The sequence below is a fragment of the Heterodontus francisci genome, chromosome 1 (genome assembly GCF_036365525.1).
Source record: "Heterodontus francisci isolate sHetFra1 chromosome 1, sHetFra1.hap1, whole genome shotgun sequence".
NCBI lineage: Eukaryota > Metazoa > Chordata > Chondrichthyes > Heterodontiformes > Heterodontidae > Heterodontus > Heterodontus francisci.
This window is the reverse complement of record NC_090371.1, coordinates 196,138,379-196,159,893: the sequence shown is the minus strand read 5'-3', so window position 1 is coordinate 196,159,893 and position 21,515 is coordinate 196,138,379. Positions and strand designations below refer to the sequence as shown.

The window sequence follows — 21,515 nt, the reverse complement described above, 5'->3', positions numbered from 1 at the left end:
TTTATCATATACAGCAGCAGAATTATAGCTCACTCTAAATCTTAAAATATAATACTAGTCATGCACTGGCAATCATTGTGCTGTGACCTTATTCTGAGAAATATTCTTTAATAGCGATACAATGTTGAGCTGTACGAATGTAGTGTGATCATTGTTAAATAACATCAATGCTCCTAGAATGGCATAACCCTGTTTTAAGCTTTGGATCTCTGAAAATTGCACAACATTAATTGTAAAAATGTTAGTCATGGTTTCCAGGATGTTTTTGTTTTATATAACTTTGCCCCAGGTGCATTATAAATGAGTAATCTATTTCTGTTCAAATTTTTAAAGTAATATTTGAGCTGTTCTTTTATTTGGGCAGTGCAAGCTTCTTAGGGCTGTGCAATATCGAAGGTGAAGTACAAATTTGCCAGAATGCTAATGTGACATTTTGTGATATAATTATTGTGTAACTAGGCAAACCAATCAATATTACAATGTGCACTATGCAGTACAGAGAGCTATTCAAACCTCATAGCTCAGAGGACCTCATCCATCACGCACAGAGCAACTAACTTGTGATTGGGCAGTACAATTTATTCATGGCATGACCACTTTATGTAAATTAAATGAGCTACTTAAATAGTTTGCAAGGTCAGAGTCACATTTGTCATTCCAGTTTGATTATATTACAGACCTGCAAACCTGAGACTGTGAATCTTAAACATGTATTGTGGCCAAATGGTAAGTATCCTGTTTAAAAATTTTCTCTCTCTTGGATCCATGAGGAATAGTGTTGTGTGATAAAGAGAGGTCCTTTGCCACTGGTGTATTTCCATATTGTCAGTAAATGAGCTATTAAAGTATTGAGTGCTTATGTCAGCTACATTCAGTAACTCTATATGCCTGTATTGAGAATAGGTACCAATTTTTGTCATCCATGTCATGATTAACATAATCTGTTCAGACCAGTGGTAAATCTTTACTATGCATAAGAGTGTCCAATAGGAGATAGGATTCCTGGCATATTCCTGGTACCTTCATTGAAAAGTGTGATGGTAGATTTAAATACTGCATAAGAGATTTGTCCAACTTATATTTGCCCGGATAATATACATTGAAGATTAAAGTCCAAACAAAATATTTTTTAAAATATTTTGGTCTGAAAAGGATGTCATTGGAGCAGTAAAAATTGCTTGGAATCTAACATTAATTTTTAAAGTTTTACCAGTGTATTTTTCTAGAAAATTATTATTCTAAAACAAATATTAGAAAAGTTTAACAAAACCATTATAGTTGCTTCCCTTTCTGGTCAGTTCTATCTGGGATATAATCTCATTAAAGCTGAATGAGATTCACCAATTTAGAGGGAATTAAGTAAAGATTATAATGAGGCCCCAAGATGTTAACAGATCATTTTTGTGCATGTGATATGTACCTGAATACAAAGACAGCTCTGACTTGGTCAAATGTTTTATTTGATCACAGGGCTCAAACTCAATAATATGGTTGACTGAAGTAGCCTTATTAAACCAGTGGTGGACTCATCCGGCACAAATCTTTACAATCCCTTTTAGTATAGAAACGACCTCTACCAACTAGAAGGACAAGGGCAGCAAATGCATGGGAACACCACCACCTGCAAGTTCCCCTCCCAGTCACACATCATCCTGACTTGGAACTATATCGCCATTCCTTCACTGTCACTGGGTCAAAATCCTGGAACTCCCTTCCTAACAGCACTGTGGGTGTACCTACCCCAAATGGACTGCAGCGGTTCAAGAAGGCAGTTCACCACCACCTTCTCAAGGGCAAATAGGGATGGGCAAGAAATGCTGGCCTGGCCAGCGACGCCCACATCCCATGAATGAATAATTAAAAAAAACAATCCTTCATTCTGTTCGACAGTCACTGAGCCCAACTCCCATTCTAGCTTGAAGTTGTTCATTTATGTCAGTTTTAACATATCTTGCAAATTATTTGCATGTGACTTTATAAAGTTTGTGATCATCTTATAAACAACATGAGAAATATTTGGAATGAAGTAAAAGCAATAGCTTCAACCTCTACTTTCTTAAGATAGAAATCAGGCATCTTAGGAACAGAGGTGCCTAAAACTGGAACAGAACTATTTCCACTAGGTTTCTGCCAATTGAGAGTTGCACCAGCAAATCTTGACAGGGAGGGACAGGTGCTTTTTCACTCAGCCCCTCTCTCCAGATGTCAATTTGGAGGCATCTCAGAGAGGGAGCGTTTTCTGGGATTATTCAGAAATCCTTCTACAGCCAGTGGTACACACACCTATAGAAAACAAGTCTTCTTTGGCCTCCTTATCTCGAGAGACAATGGGTAAGCACCTGGAGGTGGTCAGCGGTGTGTGGAGCAGCGCCTGGAGTGGCTATAAAGGCCAATTCTAGAGTGACAGGCTCTTCCACAGGTGCTGCAGAAAAATTTGTTTGTCGGGGCTGTTTCACAGTTGGCTCTCTCCTTTCGCCTCTGTCTTCTTTCCTGCCAACTGCTAAGTCTCTTCGACTCACCACACTTTAGCCCCACCTTTATGGCTGCCCGCCAGCTCTGGCAAACGCTGGCAACTGACTCCCATGACTTGTGATCAATGTCACAGGACTTCATGTCGCGTTTGCAGACGTCTTTAAAGCGGAGACATGGAAGGCCGTTGGGTCTGATACCAGTGGCGAGCTCGCTGTACAATGTGTCTTTGGGGATCCTGCCATCTTCCATGCTGCTCACATGGCCAAGCCATCTCAGGCGCCGCTGACTCAGTAGTGTGTATAAGCTGGGGATGTTGGCCGCCTCGAGGACTTCTGTGTTGGAGATACGGTCCTGCCACCTGATGCCAAGTATTCTCCGGAGGCAGCGAAGATGGAATGAATTGAGACGTCACTCTTGGCTGACTATCATTGTCCAGGCCTCGCTGCCATAGAGCAAGGTACTGAGGACACAGGCTTGATAGACTCAGACTTTTGTGTTCCGTGTCAGTGCGCCATATTCCCATACTCTCTTGACCAGTCTGGACATGGCAGTAGAAGCCTTTCCCATGCGCTTGTTGATTTCTGCATCTAGAGACAGGTTACTGGTGATAGTTGAGCCTAGGTAGGTGAACTCTTGAACCACTTCCAGAGCGTGGTCGCCAATATTGATGGATGGAGCATTTCTGACGTCCTGTCCCATGATGTTCGTTTTCTTGAGGCTGATGGTTAGGCCAAATTCATTGCAGGCAGCCGCAAACCTGTCGATGAGACTCTGCAGGCACTCTTCCGTGTCAGATGTTAAAGCAGCATCGTCAACAAAGAGGAGTTCCCTGATGAGGACTTTCCGTACTTTGGACTTCACTCTTAGACGGGCAAGGTTGAACAACCTGCCGCCTGATCTCGTGTGGAGGAAAATTCCTTCTTCAGAGGACTTGAACGCATGTGAAAGCAGCAGGAAGAAGAAAATCCCAAAAAGTGTGGGTGCGAGAACACAGCCCTGTTTCACACCACTCAGGATAGGAAAGGGCTCTGATGAGGAGCCACCATGTTGAATTGTGCCTTTCATATTGTCATGGAATGAGGTGATGATACTTAGTAGGTTTGGTTGACATCCAATCTTTTCTAGTAGTCTGAAGAGATCACATCTGCTGACGAGGTCAAAGGCTTTGGTGAGATCAATGAAAGCAATGTAGAGGGACGTCTGTTGTTCGCGGCATTTCTCCTGTATCTGACGAAGGGAGAACAGCATGTCAACGGTCGATCTCTCTGCACGAAAGCCACACTGTGCCTCAGGGTAGACGCGCTCGGCCAGCTTCTGGAGCCTGTTTCGAGCGACTCGAGCAAAGACTTTCCCCACTATGCTGAGCAGGGAGATTCCACGGTAGTTGTTGCAGTCACCGCGGTCACCTTTGTTTTTATAGAGGGTGATGATATTGGCATCGCGCATAGAAAACAAGTACATGCACCATATTAGGCCCATATATGCTGAATTCAAATAGCAATCAATCCTGGAAGGGTTGATTGCTGTTTGACTTTGGGCCACCATCCCGTTATCAAAAGAGTAAAATGGAAGGGATGCTCAAATCATTGATTAATATTCAGAACATGATTGTGGCAGGAACCAAACGGTCGGCAGAAGTTCTCTCCTTGACATTTCCAGCAGCGCAACAGTGCAGCTGGAAATTCTATGCTCATGTGTTTATTGTGGACTTTAATACATCACTTCGAATAAAACACATTGGGTTCCACCAGGGCCACTCCGCTCCAGATCTCATTTCTGCCATGGTCCAAACATGGCCAAAACAACTGAATTCCAGAGGTAACCTGAGAGTGACTGCCCTTGACATCAAGGCAGCATTTGATCAAGTGTGATCTGATCAGAAATCTGATCAGAATCTGATTAAAGGTCACTGACCTGAAACGTTAACTCTGCTTCCCTCTCCACAGATGCTGCCAGACCTGCTGAGTATTTCCAGCATTTCTTGTTTTTATTCCAGGAACTCCCTTCCTAACAACACTTTGGGTGTACCCACACCATGTGGACTGCAGCAGTTCGAGAAGGCTGTTCATCGTCACCTTCTTAAGGGAAATTAGGGATGGGCAATAAATGCTCACCTTGCCTGTGATACCCATCTCCTATAACAAATAAAAAAAACACTCCTTCATATAAATAAATACATAATTAAGTTAGTAAGTTCAATTTTATGTGTATAATTTGTAGTCTTCAGGGGAAGTAAATGTATTCTGCAGTTGTTCGTAGTATTAACTTAAGATAGTTGTGTGTTAAAAATACATGATTTTTAAATTTCTTTTCACCAACATAGGGCAGGATTTTCCTTCTGGGGGCGGGAAATGAAAGTCGGGACAATTTCCAGGTCCCGAACCCGCTCCCGGTGGGAAACAGTCATTTGCCCCGATTTTAATGAGGCCGCCTCCTTAATTGGCCTGGAGACATATTTGGCAGCCAATTAATGGCCGTGGGGGCAGGAACAGAGGAAGGAACTTTTCAAGTGCGGACCTGATTTAAAAAGACCATGGCAGCCATTACTGTAGCTACCATTTCACTGCTTTACGTTCAGTCTTGAAGATCATAGAATCATTGAATCATAGAATGTCTCCAGAGAGACAAAGGCCTGGAATCCGTGGCAGGGCAGCCCCTCAATTCACCGATGCAGACCTGGAGGTCCTCCTGAAGGCCATAAGGGAGAGAGGGAGGTCCTCTTCCTGGATGGTGGCAGGAGGAGGCCACCCACACAGATTAAGCTGGCCTGGAGGGAGATAGCTGATACAGCCTGCAGGAGTATGGTGCGTAGAAACTGGATCCAGTGCAGGAAGAGGTTTAATGACCTGATAAGCTCTGACTAGGTGAATGCAACCCCAAACCTCAGGACAGGTCTCTAGGGATTCACCCTCCAGCAGACACACCAGCTGAGTAGCCTCAGGTTGCATGCTGCTCCTGAACATGGCAGGGGTATGTGTCGGGGGCACTTACTGACTCCTCAGAATGGCTCAGAGCCATAGCGCTGCAGAGAACCTGCCAGCACTGAAATATACAGCTTCTAGTTAATTGGAGTAGCTGGCATTGGCCATAGAGGACAACATTGCATAATCTCGCTCTGTTTTCTCCTTGTAGGAAAAATGGGTTCATAATGTCCAGGAGAGGGCCCAGACTGGAGGAGGGATTCCCTACCTTCACATTACCATTGCCATGGAGGGGGAAGCCATGGACCTCACCAGGGTTATGGATGATGAGGAACTCGGACAATAGGAAAGGAGCATCTGCGGTGGAGATGGTGATTAGAGTGTAATGCATTCATGAAGGGTCGCATAGTGTTGTACCCCGTCTGACAGCATACCGAACAATGAGCTGTTCTGGGAAGTCTCAGCACTGCAGGGGCTTCCGTTCTCTGAGGCTAGTTCTCATGATCTCTTCTTGTGTCTCCCATAAATGCAGATATCGAGCAATGAGACCAACTCCCTCACTATCACTGGGCCAAGCACAGCAACAGCAGAACTCCGAAGAGGCACTGTCACACCTTACAAACACACCCTTCAGCAGCACATATACAGTCATCTCGATAGGTCCTCGCACACGGTTAGATAGGCTGGCTCTAAGTGATGAGCATAACACTCGTGTGCAGGAGGAGGTGTCAGAGGCAGTTACAGGTGTGGCCTGTTCCCCTGGGAGGATGGAGAACAGACACAGCCCGGCTCAGCTGGGCACAGATGCAGGGCCTCAGGAGTCACAGGAAAGGAGGCTCTGTCTCGACCAGCAGCAACCCATGTGCTCCCACATGTCAGAGCTCCCCGAGGAAGTGTGGAGTCATGGGCTGAGAATGAAAGAATCCATCCAGCTCATATGTGCCACAATGGCTCAGGGCTTTAAACGCATGAGCTCTTCCATTGAGAGAATGGCCAAACTCATCAAGAGCCATAAGGAGCAGAACTTGGAGTGCATGCAGGAACTATGCACTGGTGTACACAGGATGCATGCCACACTATGTAGCATGGACAGGTCAGTGGCGCTGATGTCTGGAGTGGATGCCAGTTATGTCCCAGCTGGTTCTCCCCTCCAGTCATATGGAGCACCATCCAAGGGCTGAGGTAGTCACCGAGGAGGATGAAGCGCCACCCCTCATGGAGCATCATCATCGGCCCCTTTAGCCCCTCTGATGGAGGGAGCATCTGAGCATCACGTCCCAGTGATGGAGGGTGCCCCTGCAGCATGCCCCATGGGCAGTTCCACAACGAGGATGACCGTCACGAGCATCTCAGCCGCAAGCAGCGTCAAGTGAGTAGGCTGCCTCCACCTCATCCAAAGCAACAAGGGGAGTACTGCGTAGATGTGGACGAAAGTAGAGACCATTGTGTCGGGCAGAGCACTGTGTGAGTGACAGGGGTGTCTTCTACGTGCCACTGCGCACTGTTTTCCTTCATGAGCACCACGTAAATACTGACACATGAAGCCAGGTATGTAAGTATTCTTTTATTAACAGCAAGATAAGAAAAGAGGGATGAAGTGGTGAACAAAGGTCTGTCTACGGAGGCGGTGAAACCTCTGGGCATATGTGCTTCCTTCATTGGCGGTAAGAGTTTACATGTTCCAAGCTGTTAGCACAGGCAGCTCAGAGTGAGTTCCAGACCATGCCATTCCTCCTGAGTCAGAGGGTCTCAGCTGAACCGTGCCTGGATCAGAAGATCCGTGATGTTGATGGCATCCTAATGAGATCTTCAAGCCCCCACGCCGGGCCCAGGCACCTCCCTGTGCAGCTGGGGCACCTCAGTGTTTTGCATCTTCCCCTCTGCCTCCTCTTCCATGTCCTGTCCTTCTTCCTCCTCCGACGAGCTGTGTCGTTCCAGGAAATCACCCTCTTCAAGGTCCACCCCTCTCTGGGTGCCATGCTATAGAGAGCACAGCAGACTACCACAATGTGCGAGACCCTTATAGGGGTGTTCTGCAGGGTGTCACCTGACTGGTCCAGGCACTGGAAACACATCTTCAGAAGCCCAATGGTATGTCAATGGTTAACCTAGTGAGCAGATGGTTCCGTTGTAATACCTCTCTGGCTGTATCTCTGGTTCTTATAGAGGGGTGAGTAACCATCTCTTCAAGGGATATCCCTTGTCCCCTAGAATCCATCCACGGAGTTTGGGGAATGGAATGAAGAGCTGCAGCACCCTGGACTGGCAGAGGATGAATGAGTCATGACAGCTGCCAGTAAAGTGAGTGCCCACATGGAGGAAGCTCTTGTGGTTGCAGACCAGGTGAATGTTGAGGGAGTGGAATCCCTTCCTGTTGATGAATCTCAGTGGCTGGTCATTGGGTGCCTTGATGGCCAATTGGGTGCAATCAATGATGCCATGCACCTGGGGAAACCCACTGCCCTCTATGCCTGTGAGGCCGTTTCAGTGTGAAACTGAATGTACTGTCCCGCTCTCTCAAATAGGGCATCAGTGATCTTTGAGCTTTGCCATTGTGAGATGCCACCAAGATCCACAGCTCATCCTTCGAAGGAGCAAGAAGCAAATAAGTTCAAGGCCATAGTGACTTTAACAGCTAGTGGCAGAGCATGGCCAACAGTGCTGCGAGGTGTGAGATCTTCAGCGACAAGGGCACAGATGTCTGTGACCAACTGCCTGGAGAGACACCAGTTCTTGATCATCTCAAAGCAGCTCCATCTTTGGTGGTAGATCTTATGCTGAGGGTATGTCCTCTGTGTCCTTATTGCCCCTTGTCCCTCTCCTCTGCCTTCTTGATGCCCAGGGCTCTGGTCTAGCTGTGGAGGGTATTGTTCCTGATTGCCAGTCAACCCAAAATCTGAGAGTTATCCCCACATTGCCAGCTGCTGCCTTCCTTGTGCTAACATGGCCTGTCAATTCTGTTTGGCAACCTTTCCCCCTCTTATGTCTCTGTGATGCCAGGAGCATGACGACCTCCTGCACTGCCTGAGTGCTTACTGCCCACTCTGCCCACAACCTGCACTGACCCGATGGCACTTGTGTGCCAATCGTCAAGTGCCCCTTTGCATCCTTCACTCTTTCATGGGGCCCCCCCTAATTCCTTGGGGCAGCTATGACTGGTTCCCCACTGTGTGTCCTCCTCCATACACCTGGTCTGCCCCAGATAATGCGGGCAGCCTGTGTGCCCCCATCAAAATCAGAACACGCCCCTTAACGAGTTCTCAATGAGCCCCTTAACAATGTTAATTGGCATTGTTAATGGATTGGGCAGGATCTCAGGCCCACTCTCCCCTCAACCTGGTGAAACACGCTTTCATCCCCCGCCGACTTTTGCTCCTGCCCCTGGAGAGACCTGAATATTCAATCCATAGTCTCTAACTGGTCATGTTACTATTGGAAAATAGTAAAATATTCATAAATATAACATTTTATAAATACAAGAACATTTCAAACAGTTTGAAATAATGGGCAGAATTTTCAACTGATGATCCCTGCCAAAATGGCGGGACCTATAGCGGGTCAGAAATCTATTGACAGTTGCAAAGAGCTTTGCCATGGCTCTTTAACTGAGCCATGGCATTCGCATCCTGCCTCCAGGTTTCTTGACCAATCAGAGACAGTGGGCGGGATGACACGATAGATCTGTCAAAGGAAGGATTTCTAATTAAAGGGACCCCAGCAGGGGCCAGAATGGCTCGCTTGCTCATAGATCTTTGAAGCAGCAGCAATTACAGGAATGGGGAGGAGACCTGGGAATGCTGCTCCCCATCAGGTGTCACAGTCTTACCTGGAGATCCTGCTGTGGAATCTGAAAGGATGCTGTGAGGTGAACTCTCCCAAGGACAAGAGGAAGAGGCCAGCCTCACAAGCCAAGCAGGCATGGACAGAAGCGACTAAGGATGTGAACAGCAGAAATATGGTCCCTCCAACCTGGAGACCGTGCACCAAGAGGATCCAAGACCTCAGGAGGGCAGGAAAGGTGAGTGGCATAACAATTTCAGATGCCAAGTCCCAAACTCTGACTTTCCCATCATTCTTCTGCACAACTCTCAGAACAGCACACCTTGTAGCTCTACTCATTCCTCTCCCTCCAGGCACCTCCTCACATCCTCATCTAAGCAATCAACACTCAGACTCACCTTCATCCCATTGCCCTCTCACACCCATGCCTCACAGTCATACTCCATAAATGTTGTCCATCCCCCCTCCCCACATAAGCCATTTGTCATACTCATAGCTCTTTGCTTTCTGTCCTTGCAGGAGAAGAGAGCGGAGAACTCCAGGGAGAGACAGAGACTCAGGGATGGGGTGACCTTGCAGTGACAGGCCTTGATGGCCACTGGCAATGCGTGCCCACCTGGTCCACTAGAAATGAGGTCTTGTTTCAGGCAGCTACAGATGTCAGCAATGACCTGCCGTGAGGGCCTGAGCCTCCTGAGGCACTGGTGTTCACACGTCAATATAGCTGATCCTCTGTCTGTAAATCATTTGTTGCGGTGGGGGGGGTCTCACCTCCTTGGAACTGGATCTCTGTGTCCATCACCTCTGTCCTAAGTGAAGTGCAAGACAGATGAAGTGACTTCCAAGAAGTTGGCAATCACCTGTCAAGCAGTGAAAGCACTGTCTGAGAAGGAGTTTCTGTGAGCAGCAGCCTCTCACCTGGCCATGGCTGGAGCTCTTCAGTTTCACTGATCAAAGGCTTCCCAGCCTGTCAATTTCACTGAAGAAACACTCTCTGCTGTGCACTCACTTTGGTGACCCTGGTGAGTTGCTGATAGCTCGGGAAATAGGTACACTGGCTGTTAAAGCCAGAATCCTTGATTAAACCACTACTGAAGTGCTTATTATAACAGGTAGTGTGATGCTAAGTATATAGGCCATATGTCCCAAAGACTGGCGAATCGTATCAAACAACATGTCCCTTCTGCTGTTCGCAACGGGCAAGGTACAGGCCGTACCCAACCAGCCCGTGCTTGCAAAACTCAAAACATAGTGTTCAACATTAGATGTGATTCCGCGATTGGACAACATTTGCTAAATAATCCACAGTGTGCTAAGAATTACGCTGACAACCAATTTAAGATTGTCAGTAGGGCTCGCAGTGTGGTGCATTTGTGTGTATTGGAAGCTACATATATTAATACACAGGGCCCTATTCTTTGCAGACAGAAAGAATATGTACAAACATTGTGCTTGTTTCAGCTGAACAAATAAGTGACAGCCATTCGATGGTTCATTCCTCAGGGTAAAGCCTTGACCAATCAGAGTCAAGCTGCCTAGTTTAAATTTCAAACAAAGCTTGGCAGTTAACTGTCAGTCACCATAAATTGGTGCATTCTCCATGGCAACACTTCTACCAATCAGAGTTCACTAGCCAATCAATCAGCACTCTCTTTTCATGCAGTATAAGTTGTTGTTTTCCCTTACATTGGTTATTCTTGCGGATTGTCCTGATGCATGCAATTCGAAAAGCTTTGACAACGTGTCTTTATTTTCAGCAATATTATAATATTTGAATGTTTTACCCAACAATTGCACAGCAGTTTCCTCCCCGCCTTCAAACCTTTCCGGGTAAAACCCGGAAGAGGATGAGATGATGGTGGGATCCCAACCCAATGTCACTTTTAGGGGATTTAACTTCCCTCACATACCCAAACCCACCTTCCCTTGCCTGTCAGAATTGCCCCCAATATATGCAAAAATAAGTAAGATATAAAACCAAACTTGAAAAGTACACTGTATTATTTTAAATAGCAATGTTCATAAAATACATTCAGTCCAACTAATAAACGAATATTTTAATTTAATGTATAGTAGATCAAAAATCTAAATCTAGCTAGCTTATATTAATTTTGCTATTTAAAGGAGTAATATAAAATAACAGCTGAACAGACATTGAATTTATAATTATTGTTCAATAACCTTTATGGCCTTCCATTTTGTGCTGTGTAGCTTAGCCCATTTGTTTAGATTGGGGGCGGCTGTTTGAGGGTAAATCAACATCTGACATGTGGGAGTCTTTCAAACGTCAGTTGATTAGAATCCAGGACCAGCATGTTCCTGTGAGGAAGAAAGACAAGTTTGGCAAGTTTCGGGAAGCTTGGATAACGCGGGATATTGTGAGCCTAGTCAAAAAGAAAAAGGAAGCATTTGTAAGGGCTGGAAGGCTAGGAACAGATGAAGCACTTGAGGAATATAAAGACAGTAGGAAGGAACTTAAGCAAGGAGTTAGGAGGGCTAAAAGGGGTCATGAAAAGTCATTGGCAAACAGGATTAAGGAAAATCCCAAGGCTTTTTATGCATATATAAAGAGCAAGAGGGTAACTAAGGAAAGGGTTGGCCCACTCAAAGACGGAGATGGGAATCTGTGTGTGGAGCCAGAGGAAATGGGCGAGGTGCTAAATGAGTACTTTGCATCAGTATTCACCAAAGAGAAGGACTTGGTGGATGATGAGCCTAAGGAAGGGAGTGCAGATAGTCTCAGTCATCTCATTATCAAAAAGGAGGAGGTGTTGGGTGTCTTGCAAAGCATTAAGATAGATAAGTCCCCAGGGCCTGATGGGATCTACCCTAGAATACTGAGGGAGGCAAGGGAGGAAATTGCTGGGTCCTTGACAGAAATCTTTGCATCCTCATTGGCTACAGGTGAGGTCCCAGAGGACTGGAGAATAGCCAATGTTGTTCCTTTGTTTAAGAAGGGTGGCAAGGATAATCCAGGAAATTATAGGCCGGTGAGCCTTACGTCAGTGGTAGGGAAACTATTAGAGAGGATTATTCGGGACAGGATTTACTCCCATTTGGAAACAAAAGAACTTATTAGTGAGAGACAGCATGGTTTTGTGAAGGGGAGGTCGTGTCTTACTAATTTGATTGCGTTTTTTGAGGAAGTGACAAAGATGATTGATGAAGGAAGGGCAGTGGATGTTATCTACATGGAATTTAGTAAAGCCTTTGACAAGGTCCCTCATGGCAGACTGGTGCAAAAGGTGAAGTCACACGGGATCAGAGGTGAGCTGGCAAGATGGATACAGAACTGGCTCGGTCATAGAAGACAGAGGGTATCAGTGGATGGGTGTTTTTCTGAATGGAGGAATGTGACTAGTGGTGTTCCGCAGGGATCAGTGCTGGGACCTTTGCTCTTTGTAGTATATATAAATGATTTGGAGGAAAATGTAGCTGGTCTGATTAGTAAGTTTGCGGACGACACAAAGGTTGGTGGAGTTGCGGATAATGATGAGGATTGTCAGAGGATACAGCAGGATATAGATTGGTTGGAGACTTGGGCAGAGAAATGGCAGATGGGGTTTAATCCGGACAAATGTGAGGTAATGCATTTTGGAAGGTCTAATGCTGGTAGGAGGTATACAGTAAATGGCAGAACCCTTAGGAGTATTGACAGGCAGAGAGATCTGGGCGTACAGGTCCATAGATCACTGAAAGTGGCAACGCAGGTGAATAAGGTAGTCAATAAGGCATACGGCATGCTTGCCTTCATCGGTCGGGGCATAGAGTATAAAAATTGGCAAGTCATGTTGCAGCTGTACAGAACCTTAGTCAGGTCACACTTAGAATATTGCGTGCAATTCTGGTCGCCACACTACCAGAAGAATGTGGAGGCTTTGGAGAGGGTAGAGAGGAGGTTTACCAGGATGTTGCCTGGTCTGGAGGGCATTAGCTATGAGGAGAGTTTGGAAAAACTCGGATTGTTTTCACTGGAACGACGGAGGTGGCGGGGCGACATGTAGAGGTTTACAAAGTTATGAGCGGCATGGACAGAGTGGATAGTCAGAAACTTTTTCCCAGGGTGGAAGAGTCAGTTACTGGGGAACATAGGTTTAAGGTGCGAGGGGCAAAGTTTAGAGGGGATATGCGAGGCAAGTTTTTTACACAGAGGGTGGTGAGTGCCTGGAACTTGCTGCCAGGGGAGGTGGTGGAAGCAGATACGATAGCGTTGTTTAAGAGACATCTTGACAAATACATGAATAGGAAGGCAATAGAGGGATATGGGCCCCGGAAGTGCAGAAGGTGTTAGTTTAGGCAGGCATCAAGATTGGCGCAGGCTTGGAGGGCCGAATGGCCTGTTCCTGTGCTGTACTGTTCTTTGTTCTTTGTTTGTGTTATCTGGCATCATGCATCTTTTATTTTTACAGAATCAGGGAACCATTTTTCCAGCAGCAGACTTTAATCCTGGTCAAGATGCAGAAATTTTGGCCTCAGCACTACAAGAAATGGGTATGTAACAACGAATAAATAGATTGTTACAAGAAAATACCTTTCAAGCAACAGTTCAAACATTGTCACCTTCTAAATCCTTCATCCTCCAAAAAGATTGAAGAGCAATCATTGATTTGACACACTGATTAGCAAAACCAAATTAAAAGAAAGCCTGAATTGTTTTTTAATCATAAAAACTTTTCTTTATATCTAGTTGTCAATCTTGAAACTTCCTGAGGCTTTCATTGCTGTGGGTGCTATCTTGTGATTTGGCAAACATGATAGTTTTTCCATCATTTTCCATAATGACATTCCTAAAACATTTAATGTCATGCCAGAAAACCAAGCACTTACTGACATCATGAATTTTAATTCAGCTGTGAAGGATTGCAATAATTTGCATACTTGTACCTGGTGTCAGTATCAAAAGCTCGATGAGTAAGTATAGCACGGGTTAGAAACACAGAAAAGTTTCCCCTGCTTTGTTGCAACAGCGGCCGGTATTTTAAAAGGAGATAGTGGTCTCGCCCACTGACTGGAAAGCCAGGGGCAAGCCTACCTCCACTGGCCCTGGAAGCCATGTTTCATGGTCCTCAGGCAATTAATTACCTGCAGTCGTGGCTTCTGCTCCTCTGAGGCAGGATGTCCCATCTCCAAGAGCTACCGATCAATCAGAGGGTTGGCAGCTCTTCAGGCCCAGCAGTGCACTAGGAGCGGTGGCCACTGCTGGGACTGCACCCAGCAAGAAGAGGTACCATAGAGGCCATCCTCAGACGCACGTAAGTGGGGATGGACCTCGCAAGGGCCAGTCAGCCATACTCCAGCGAGGGGGAGGGAGTTCAATGGAGAGGGCAGGGGGTCTTTCAATGTGGGGGGAGCCCATGCTGCTGGGGGAATCTTCCATGGTGCACAGGATGTCTGGAGACACCCACAGCCCGCAAGGAGGGAGCGAGGTTTAACTGGGCGGCCTCCCCAAGTGGCGGTGCCCATCTACCACTGGTAAAATACCAGTGGCAGTGGGAAGAGACACTTAAGTGGCTATTAATTGGCCACTTAAGGGCCTCAATTGGCCTAAGGGCAAAATACCAGTCGGGGCGGGTAGGCAATGGGCATGGCTACCCCATCACCCTCCTGATTTTACGCCTCCCACCTCCAAGCCCACACCCAGGGGTGGGGGGCGGTGCGGGAACTTGGTAAAATTCCAGCCTGCATGTCTTAATTCCAACCTTAGAATGGCACACCCTTTCTTCTTATACAAGCCTGGCGGTGCCATTTGCCAAACTAGCCAATTTTGTGGTCTTTATAAATAAGGTTGCCAATTAGTGTCACATTATAAGCACATTTATATTGTGGACTTATAATCCCTAAAAATGGTTTGAGGGTGTTCAAGTTGATTCCACTGAGGACAAATTGTCACCAGAGAGAGGAGAATCTAATCAATCTCACCTATATTCAAATCCTAGTCCCAAAGGTTTAAGGACAATGCTTGAACCCATTACTGACAAAAACATTTTTAATCTCTACAATACTGTTTTTACTTAAATATCCTGAGCATTATTTAATCAATATTTATTAAAACCTGAACTATTTTTAAGTTGGATTAATATAGTGGAAACCTAATACAAGTGAATGAATTCAGTGTGATATTGTGCTTTTCGGGGACATTTAGTACATGCAGTATTTTGATTCATTGAAGTGTCTGGGTAGAAAATATAAATAGGCTTTCAACTGCAATTGTGGCCCTGTCTATTAATTACTATTAAAACACATTTAAAGAAAAATGCAAGAATCCATGGTAGGTTTTGTTGCATCCAAAAATAGCACCATAAATTGTGACCAGATACAGAGCCTGTTGCATTCACACTATTGAATAAATAGCCTGAAATTTATTCCAGGAGTTTCACCAACAGAGTCTCATTTAAAAATCATCTTGTTGCATTAATTATTAGTAAATTGAACCAACTTTAATGTTCCTTCTGTCTGTTTTTTGTTTTAATTTTGGAATATTTTGGTACAAATGGTGAGTGTGAACCTCATGGGAGAAGCAACTATGTTCATGTGTGAGGAAGCTGAATTAAATCTGTCAGTTCCAGCAAATGTGTTAAATCAAAACCCACACGGTCAAATGCAATCACTTCTCCAAGCTAACTTCTCCAGTAACATTACCAGCAATCATACTTTGTGCAAAAGATGGAAAAAAATACAAAAGTTGCTAGAAAAATCAAATTTGTGATATTGAGTTATTCATGATTCTTTGCACCAATGACAGGTCAATCTCTTTAATCCATATCATGTGATTTTTGATTGATTCCCCCCCCCCCCCCCACCGCCCCGCACCACCCCCAATAAATGGCCAATATGTTAGAAATGGGGCCCATAAATTCTTCAGAGTCACTCCCACTTTGCTGCCATAATTTTACCGGAGCTGTGACAGAAAACCAGTTTAAACAAGGCTTCCTCTTAGCTTCTAGTGAGGGAGCAAGAGAGCGGCTTTGAGGAATTTCCCAGCCAGGGGCTTCTAACTGTAGCTTGTGGACCATATCAGCCCTCGAATCTTGAGATTTTACCTGTTCAATTCAGGCAATTCAGTCATATTTACACATTCATATCTCTTAATCACCATTTGTTCTTTCTGAATTTTTGTGGGCTCGTGAATTTAGAAAGAGGTGTTTTTAGAACTGTGGATAAGTCTTAAACAGTATATCAATATTTGTTGGCGGAGATTTTAATCTTATCCGCCCATTCAATAATTGATGGGATTGGGTGCATTGTTGGAATTGTACCCCCTGATTTTACTCTCCATCGACTTCAAAGCAGAATAGTATTGATTGGGTGTAAAACTGGTGTTCCACCCAATCCTGTGCATTTCCCGCCCAGCAGATTAAGTTAAAATTAGCCCCATTATATCTTGAAATGCATGCAAATTGATGATAACATCGATTTCAAACTTTATGCAGGTACCTGGAAAATTACATTTTACATCTGACGTCTCAGGCTCCATGATAGGTATTTATGTAGTAGAAGTATTTGGACACGGGAGATTCTTTTATTCGCAGTAAACAACTCTTTAAATACCCCACAAAACAAGATAAAATTAGGATGAAATTACTTTTCTCCTTTTTCCACCTGTTTCCCTCCCCCTTAACTCCTCTCATGAAGGTGCTGACTCTTGGCTGGGTGCAGTTTCCAAGTAGCCAAACATTCTTTGCCCAACACTCACTGGTTAGTGATTAAGAAAGGGAGTAGACACTGAGGCAAAGATTAGTGCCTGCTGAGATCAGCTTACCACAGTGCAGCTGTCAAACCAAGTACTTGTTCACAGGTGTGCCTCAGTACCATATTTCTCAACAAAACAATATGGGAGTTTATTATTTCATGAAAGATCCCCATTGCTCAGCATTATTCTTTCTCTATTATGCTACTTCAATGTTGATGACCCAGATACCACTCTAGTCTAGACAGAATGACAGCAGCAAAACTGCAACAACAATGAGATTATACATATTTTATTGGAAAATGTGTAACATGTTCATTAAGGTAACACCCCTCTATTTGAAATAGTCTGTATTAATTAGCCGGATTCATACTTTGAACTTTGTAGTTGTTATGTTGATTGCAATGATGAGGGATTTGTTTTAACATGGTTCACATTAGTTACATAATCATTACACTGATTGTGAAATAAGCAATTATGACCACAAATCATTTCATGACAGCACATATATAATATATAAAGGTACTTAATGTTCACTTAGGAATTACTGCCCTCATAAGCACATGACACTCCATTATAAATGATCCCTTTAGAGTAAAACTGCACCCAGAACTATATTAAACTGTGGGGCCTCGGTATTTATGGGGAGGGTATAGGCAAAGGCTGAAAATGGACACAGAACTAGGCAAAGCCAGGGACATGGAGGCCCTGTCACATTTGAAATCAGGATCTCATTGTTTTTTAAATTCTTTATCTGCCCGGCAGCCAGCCACATTGATAACTGGGAGAGAAATCCAGCAGTGGGAGGGCACAGCCAATGACCCTTGGGAACAGCCCCAGGCAACTGGGAGGTCAGAGAGGTTGGCAATTGGGAAGGAGGGAGAGGCTGCAATCGGGAGGGCTGCATGGCAATCAGAACTGGGGGACGCCAAAGGCTTCCATGAGGGGCCAGTGGGGAGCACTCCTGCTCCTCCTGACTAAGAAGGAGTCCTGGAAAAGGCACTTGTCTTGTGGAGCTGGCAGATCCTGCCTCCCTGACATTGCAAGGTTTCCCGACCTCTAGAAAGCAGCAGTGAATTTTGCATTGGATTCCCAATTACACAGTAGCAGCCTGATATGTTAAGTGTTCCGCCTTTCCACAGTGGGACACATGGACACCGCAGTATGCACCGCCATAAAAAAGGCATCAGGCATGTGTTAGAGTCGTGTTCTGCATATCTAACTCTTTAACCTGCCCCCATCCTCAACCCTCTGCGGCCCTTGATTATGGGTTGGCATTTTAGGAACAAATTAGTATGAAGTGTGCAGAGCATTCAGTTGAAAGTTAGTGCAATGGAAAGAGTCCCAGCCTATATTGAGTCCATTTTTACTGCGGTAAATAGATATCTTCTAAGTTGGTTCAATCGTAATTGCACTGTGTAAATGAGTTATAGATCAGCGAAGTATCAGGTTTGAATGCTGGTCTGTGTGGAGATAACTGATCTCAATCAGAGCTGCAGTAGTTTGTCACAATTAGCCTCAGTATCTCTTGTGTCACGCAGGCTCCCACCTGCCAAGAATGAGGCACACATATTTCGCAACGTGAACATTGATTTTTCAACTGTTACTGGAGTAAAGAAAGAACTTGTTTAAAAAAAAAACACCAGACCCTTGACTGGAAAGATATTTACATAGTAACAGACATCACTTGGAAAGGACAAAGGGGCCACTCCCTGCTCCAATTTAATCCACAGTGGACTTTTGATTACCAGACATTGAAGGTGGAGAGGCTAGCATTCCAGGTTAACTGCTAAGATGGCCAAATACACAAACAGACGTGGTCAGACCAGTTTAGTCACATGATTAACTGGCTGTTGGAGTTTCTTTGATTTCGAACTTGCCACAGAGTTTTAAAACTCAGAAATTGTTTGGCGCTGGATTGGAGAGCATATTTTTTTATTTAGAGACACAGCACTGAAACAGGCCCTTCGGCCCACTGAGTCTGTGCCGACCATCAACCACCCATTTATACTAATCCTACACTAATTCCATATTCCTACCACATCCCCACCTGTCCCTATATTTCCCTACCACCTACCTATACTAGGGGCAATTTATAATGGCCAATTTACCTATCAACCTGCAAGTCTTTTGGCTTGTGGGAGGAAACCAGAGCACCCGGAGAAAACCCATGCAGACACAGGGAGAACTTGCAAACTCCACACAGGCAGTACCCAGAATTGAACCCGGGTCGGTGGAGCTGTGAGGCTGCGGTGCTAACCACTGCGCCACTGTGCCGCCCTATCTCTCCTGCCTGCTCTCATCTCTCTCACCAGCTTCAGACAACATTGAAGACATATGACCTCCAAGAGAGAAAAGTCTCCTGCAGTGAACAAGGTTTAAGAAGAATACTGGGCCCCAAAGAAAAGCAAGATCTACCTACAAACAAGGACTACAGCGAGCTCGAAGCACAGTAACAAAAACCCCTCTTCAGAGATTGCCTCAAACCTCCCCACTTTAATTTTCTTCTGCTCTTTTCTGTCTCTATTTGTGTGTGCGTATCACGTATGCATGCTAGTATGGGCACAGTGTGTAGCCATAGGCATTAACTGAATTAGAGTTTAAGTTTTAATAAATTTAACTTTTCTTCTTTAAACCTAACAAAGCCTGATTGTGCTCATTTTTTTCCTTATAATTGGAAAGCAGTGAACAAGGACTCACCAAAGGGGAGCTCCAAACATGGTGTATTTAACCAAAACTCTATTACAATAAGACCAGGTGAAGGCTAAAAGGGAGCCCTAGACACCTTTCTCACTTGGTCGTAATAGAAATTTGGGTGCTAGTGTCTGGAATTGACCCACAGACAAACGAGAGAAATTGGAAGTGGGAAGCCAAATTGTTCCCAAGCAAAAAAAGAGCAAGATTAATACAGGACTTCTTGTGGTTGAGTGTGATTGAATACCAACATGGCTGCAACTGAAGTGAGTTGCTCTCCAAGCTGGGGTGAAGTTAAAACAACTGTCTATGGAGGAGCTGAGAAAAATGGCTGAGCAGTGTGGGATCACTGTACGTGGCAAGGCTAGGAAGTCTGAACTCCTAAGGCTAGTGACCAACCATCTTTCCCTTGAATCTGAAGAAGTAGAAGCATGTTAGAAGCAGACCCAGACAGGGTACTACCAGAAAAGTTACAATTGGAAAAAAGAAAACTTGAATTAGAGGAAAAAGAGAGAGGCAGGAGAGGGAGAAAGAGACAGCCTTCCAAAAGGAATGTGAAGAGAATGAAAGGCAGGACAGAGAGAAAGAATATTCCAGAAAGAATGTGAAGAAAGAGAGCTGAAGCGTCTTAAGTTAACTAGGGGGCGACAGAGTAACCCCAGTGAAAGCATGGCCAATATGGAGGAGCATAATTCAGTCTGAGTACAAAATTGCTAAAATGCACTCAATTAATTCCAAATTTCAATGAGGAAGATGTGGAAGTGTTTTGTTGTGTCTTTTGAGAAACTGGCAAGGCAGCTATAATGGCCAGCTGTGACCTGGTCTCTTTTAATACAAAGCAAGCTAACTGGAAAAGCCTATGAGGTTTATTCCTTGTTGCCAGATGAAAGTTCATCAAATTATGAACTGTCCAAAAATGCTATCCTCAGAGCATATGAATTAGTGCCCGAAGCCTACTGCCAAAAGCTAATCAAACTTATCTCGAGTTTTAAAGAAGTAAGCAGCTGGCTTTTGACCAGTGGCTGAGGGCTCTTAAAATACAGCTCATATGAGACACTCAGAGAAGTAATTCCGTTCGAGGAATTTAAAAACTCTCTCCCATTCTCAATAAAGAACCATGTAGTGGAGCAGCGGGGTCAGGGAGCCCGGCAAGCGGCCGTTCTGGCCAATGAGTTTGCTTTAATTTATAAATCGGTTTCCAGGGAAGAACCTTTCCTAATCACCCCCACAAATCTGAAAAGGACAAAGGGTGAGAAGGTGATCACTGCCCAGGTAGTCCTGGGAGAGAAAGGAAAGTAGGAGACACAGGGAGCTCTCCTCCAGTCAAAAAGGAAGGTGCTGTGAGCAAGAGTGAGACCCGGAGACCTGTGTGCTTCCATTGTAATAAAGCAGGGCATTTAAAAGCTGACTGCTGGAAACTAAAGGGAAAACCAGTCGGGTTAATCAGGGCACACCCACTCAGTGAAGACGGGACCCTGATGAAAAGCACAGCAGAACAAGCTGTGGCTTTAACTGGAGTAAGAGTGAAACCTAGGAAGCTTACTATGACCAGTGCAGGAAAATTTAATAGGATTCCTGAAGGCTATCAGGGTTTTGTGTCTGAAGGGAAAGTAACCCCATACCCCTCGAGTGGGCCAAGCAAGCCCATCATGATTCTCAGGGACACAGTGGCCACTAGATCCCTTTCACTGGGAAAAGACCTGACCTTTCCCCCAGAGAGTGCAGTGAGCACCAAAATAGCGGTGAATGGTATTGGAGGGCAGTGTATGCCTGTGCCTGTACACTGGGTACACCTGGAGTGCCTCCTAGTTTTGGGACAGGTCACCGTAGGGATTGTCCCTAGTTTGCCTTGGACGGGGTTGACCTGCTCCTAGATAATGATCTGGCAGGGGTGAAGGTGGTAACCCCCCTTCAGTAGTGAAAGAAAGATTGCAGGAGGTCAGAGAGACAGGGCAGTGGCC

General features: G+C 45.1%; 1 protein-coding gene across 1 annotated transcript in view; it reads left to right on the top strand.

Moving 5' to 3' along the window:
* The first annotated feature begins 653 nt into the window (after positions 1-653).
* The window catches only part of LOC137353252 (annexin A10-like), a 127,802-nt gene continuing 106,940 nt past the window's right edge, over positions 654-21,515 (top strand). The window contains exons 1-2 of the mRNA XM_068019365.1: positions 654-726; positions 13,583-13,664. Coding sequence (XP_067875466.1) covers positions 709-726; positions 13,583-13,664 — 100 coding nt within the window. The 5' untranslated portion in view covers positions 654-708. The remainder of the gene's footprint in view (positions 727-13,582; positions 13,665-21,515) is intronic.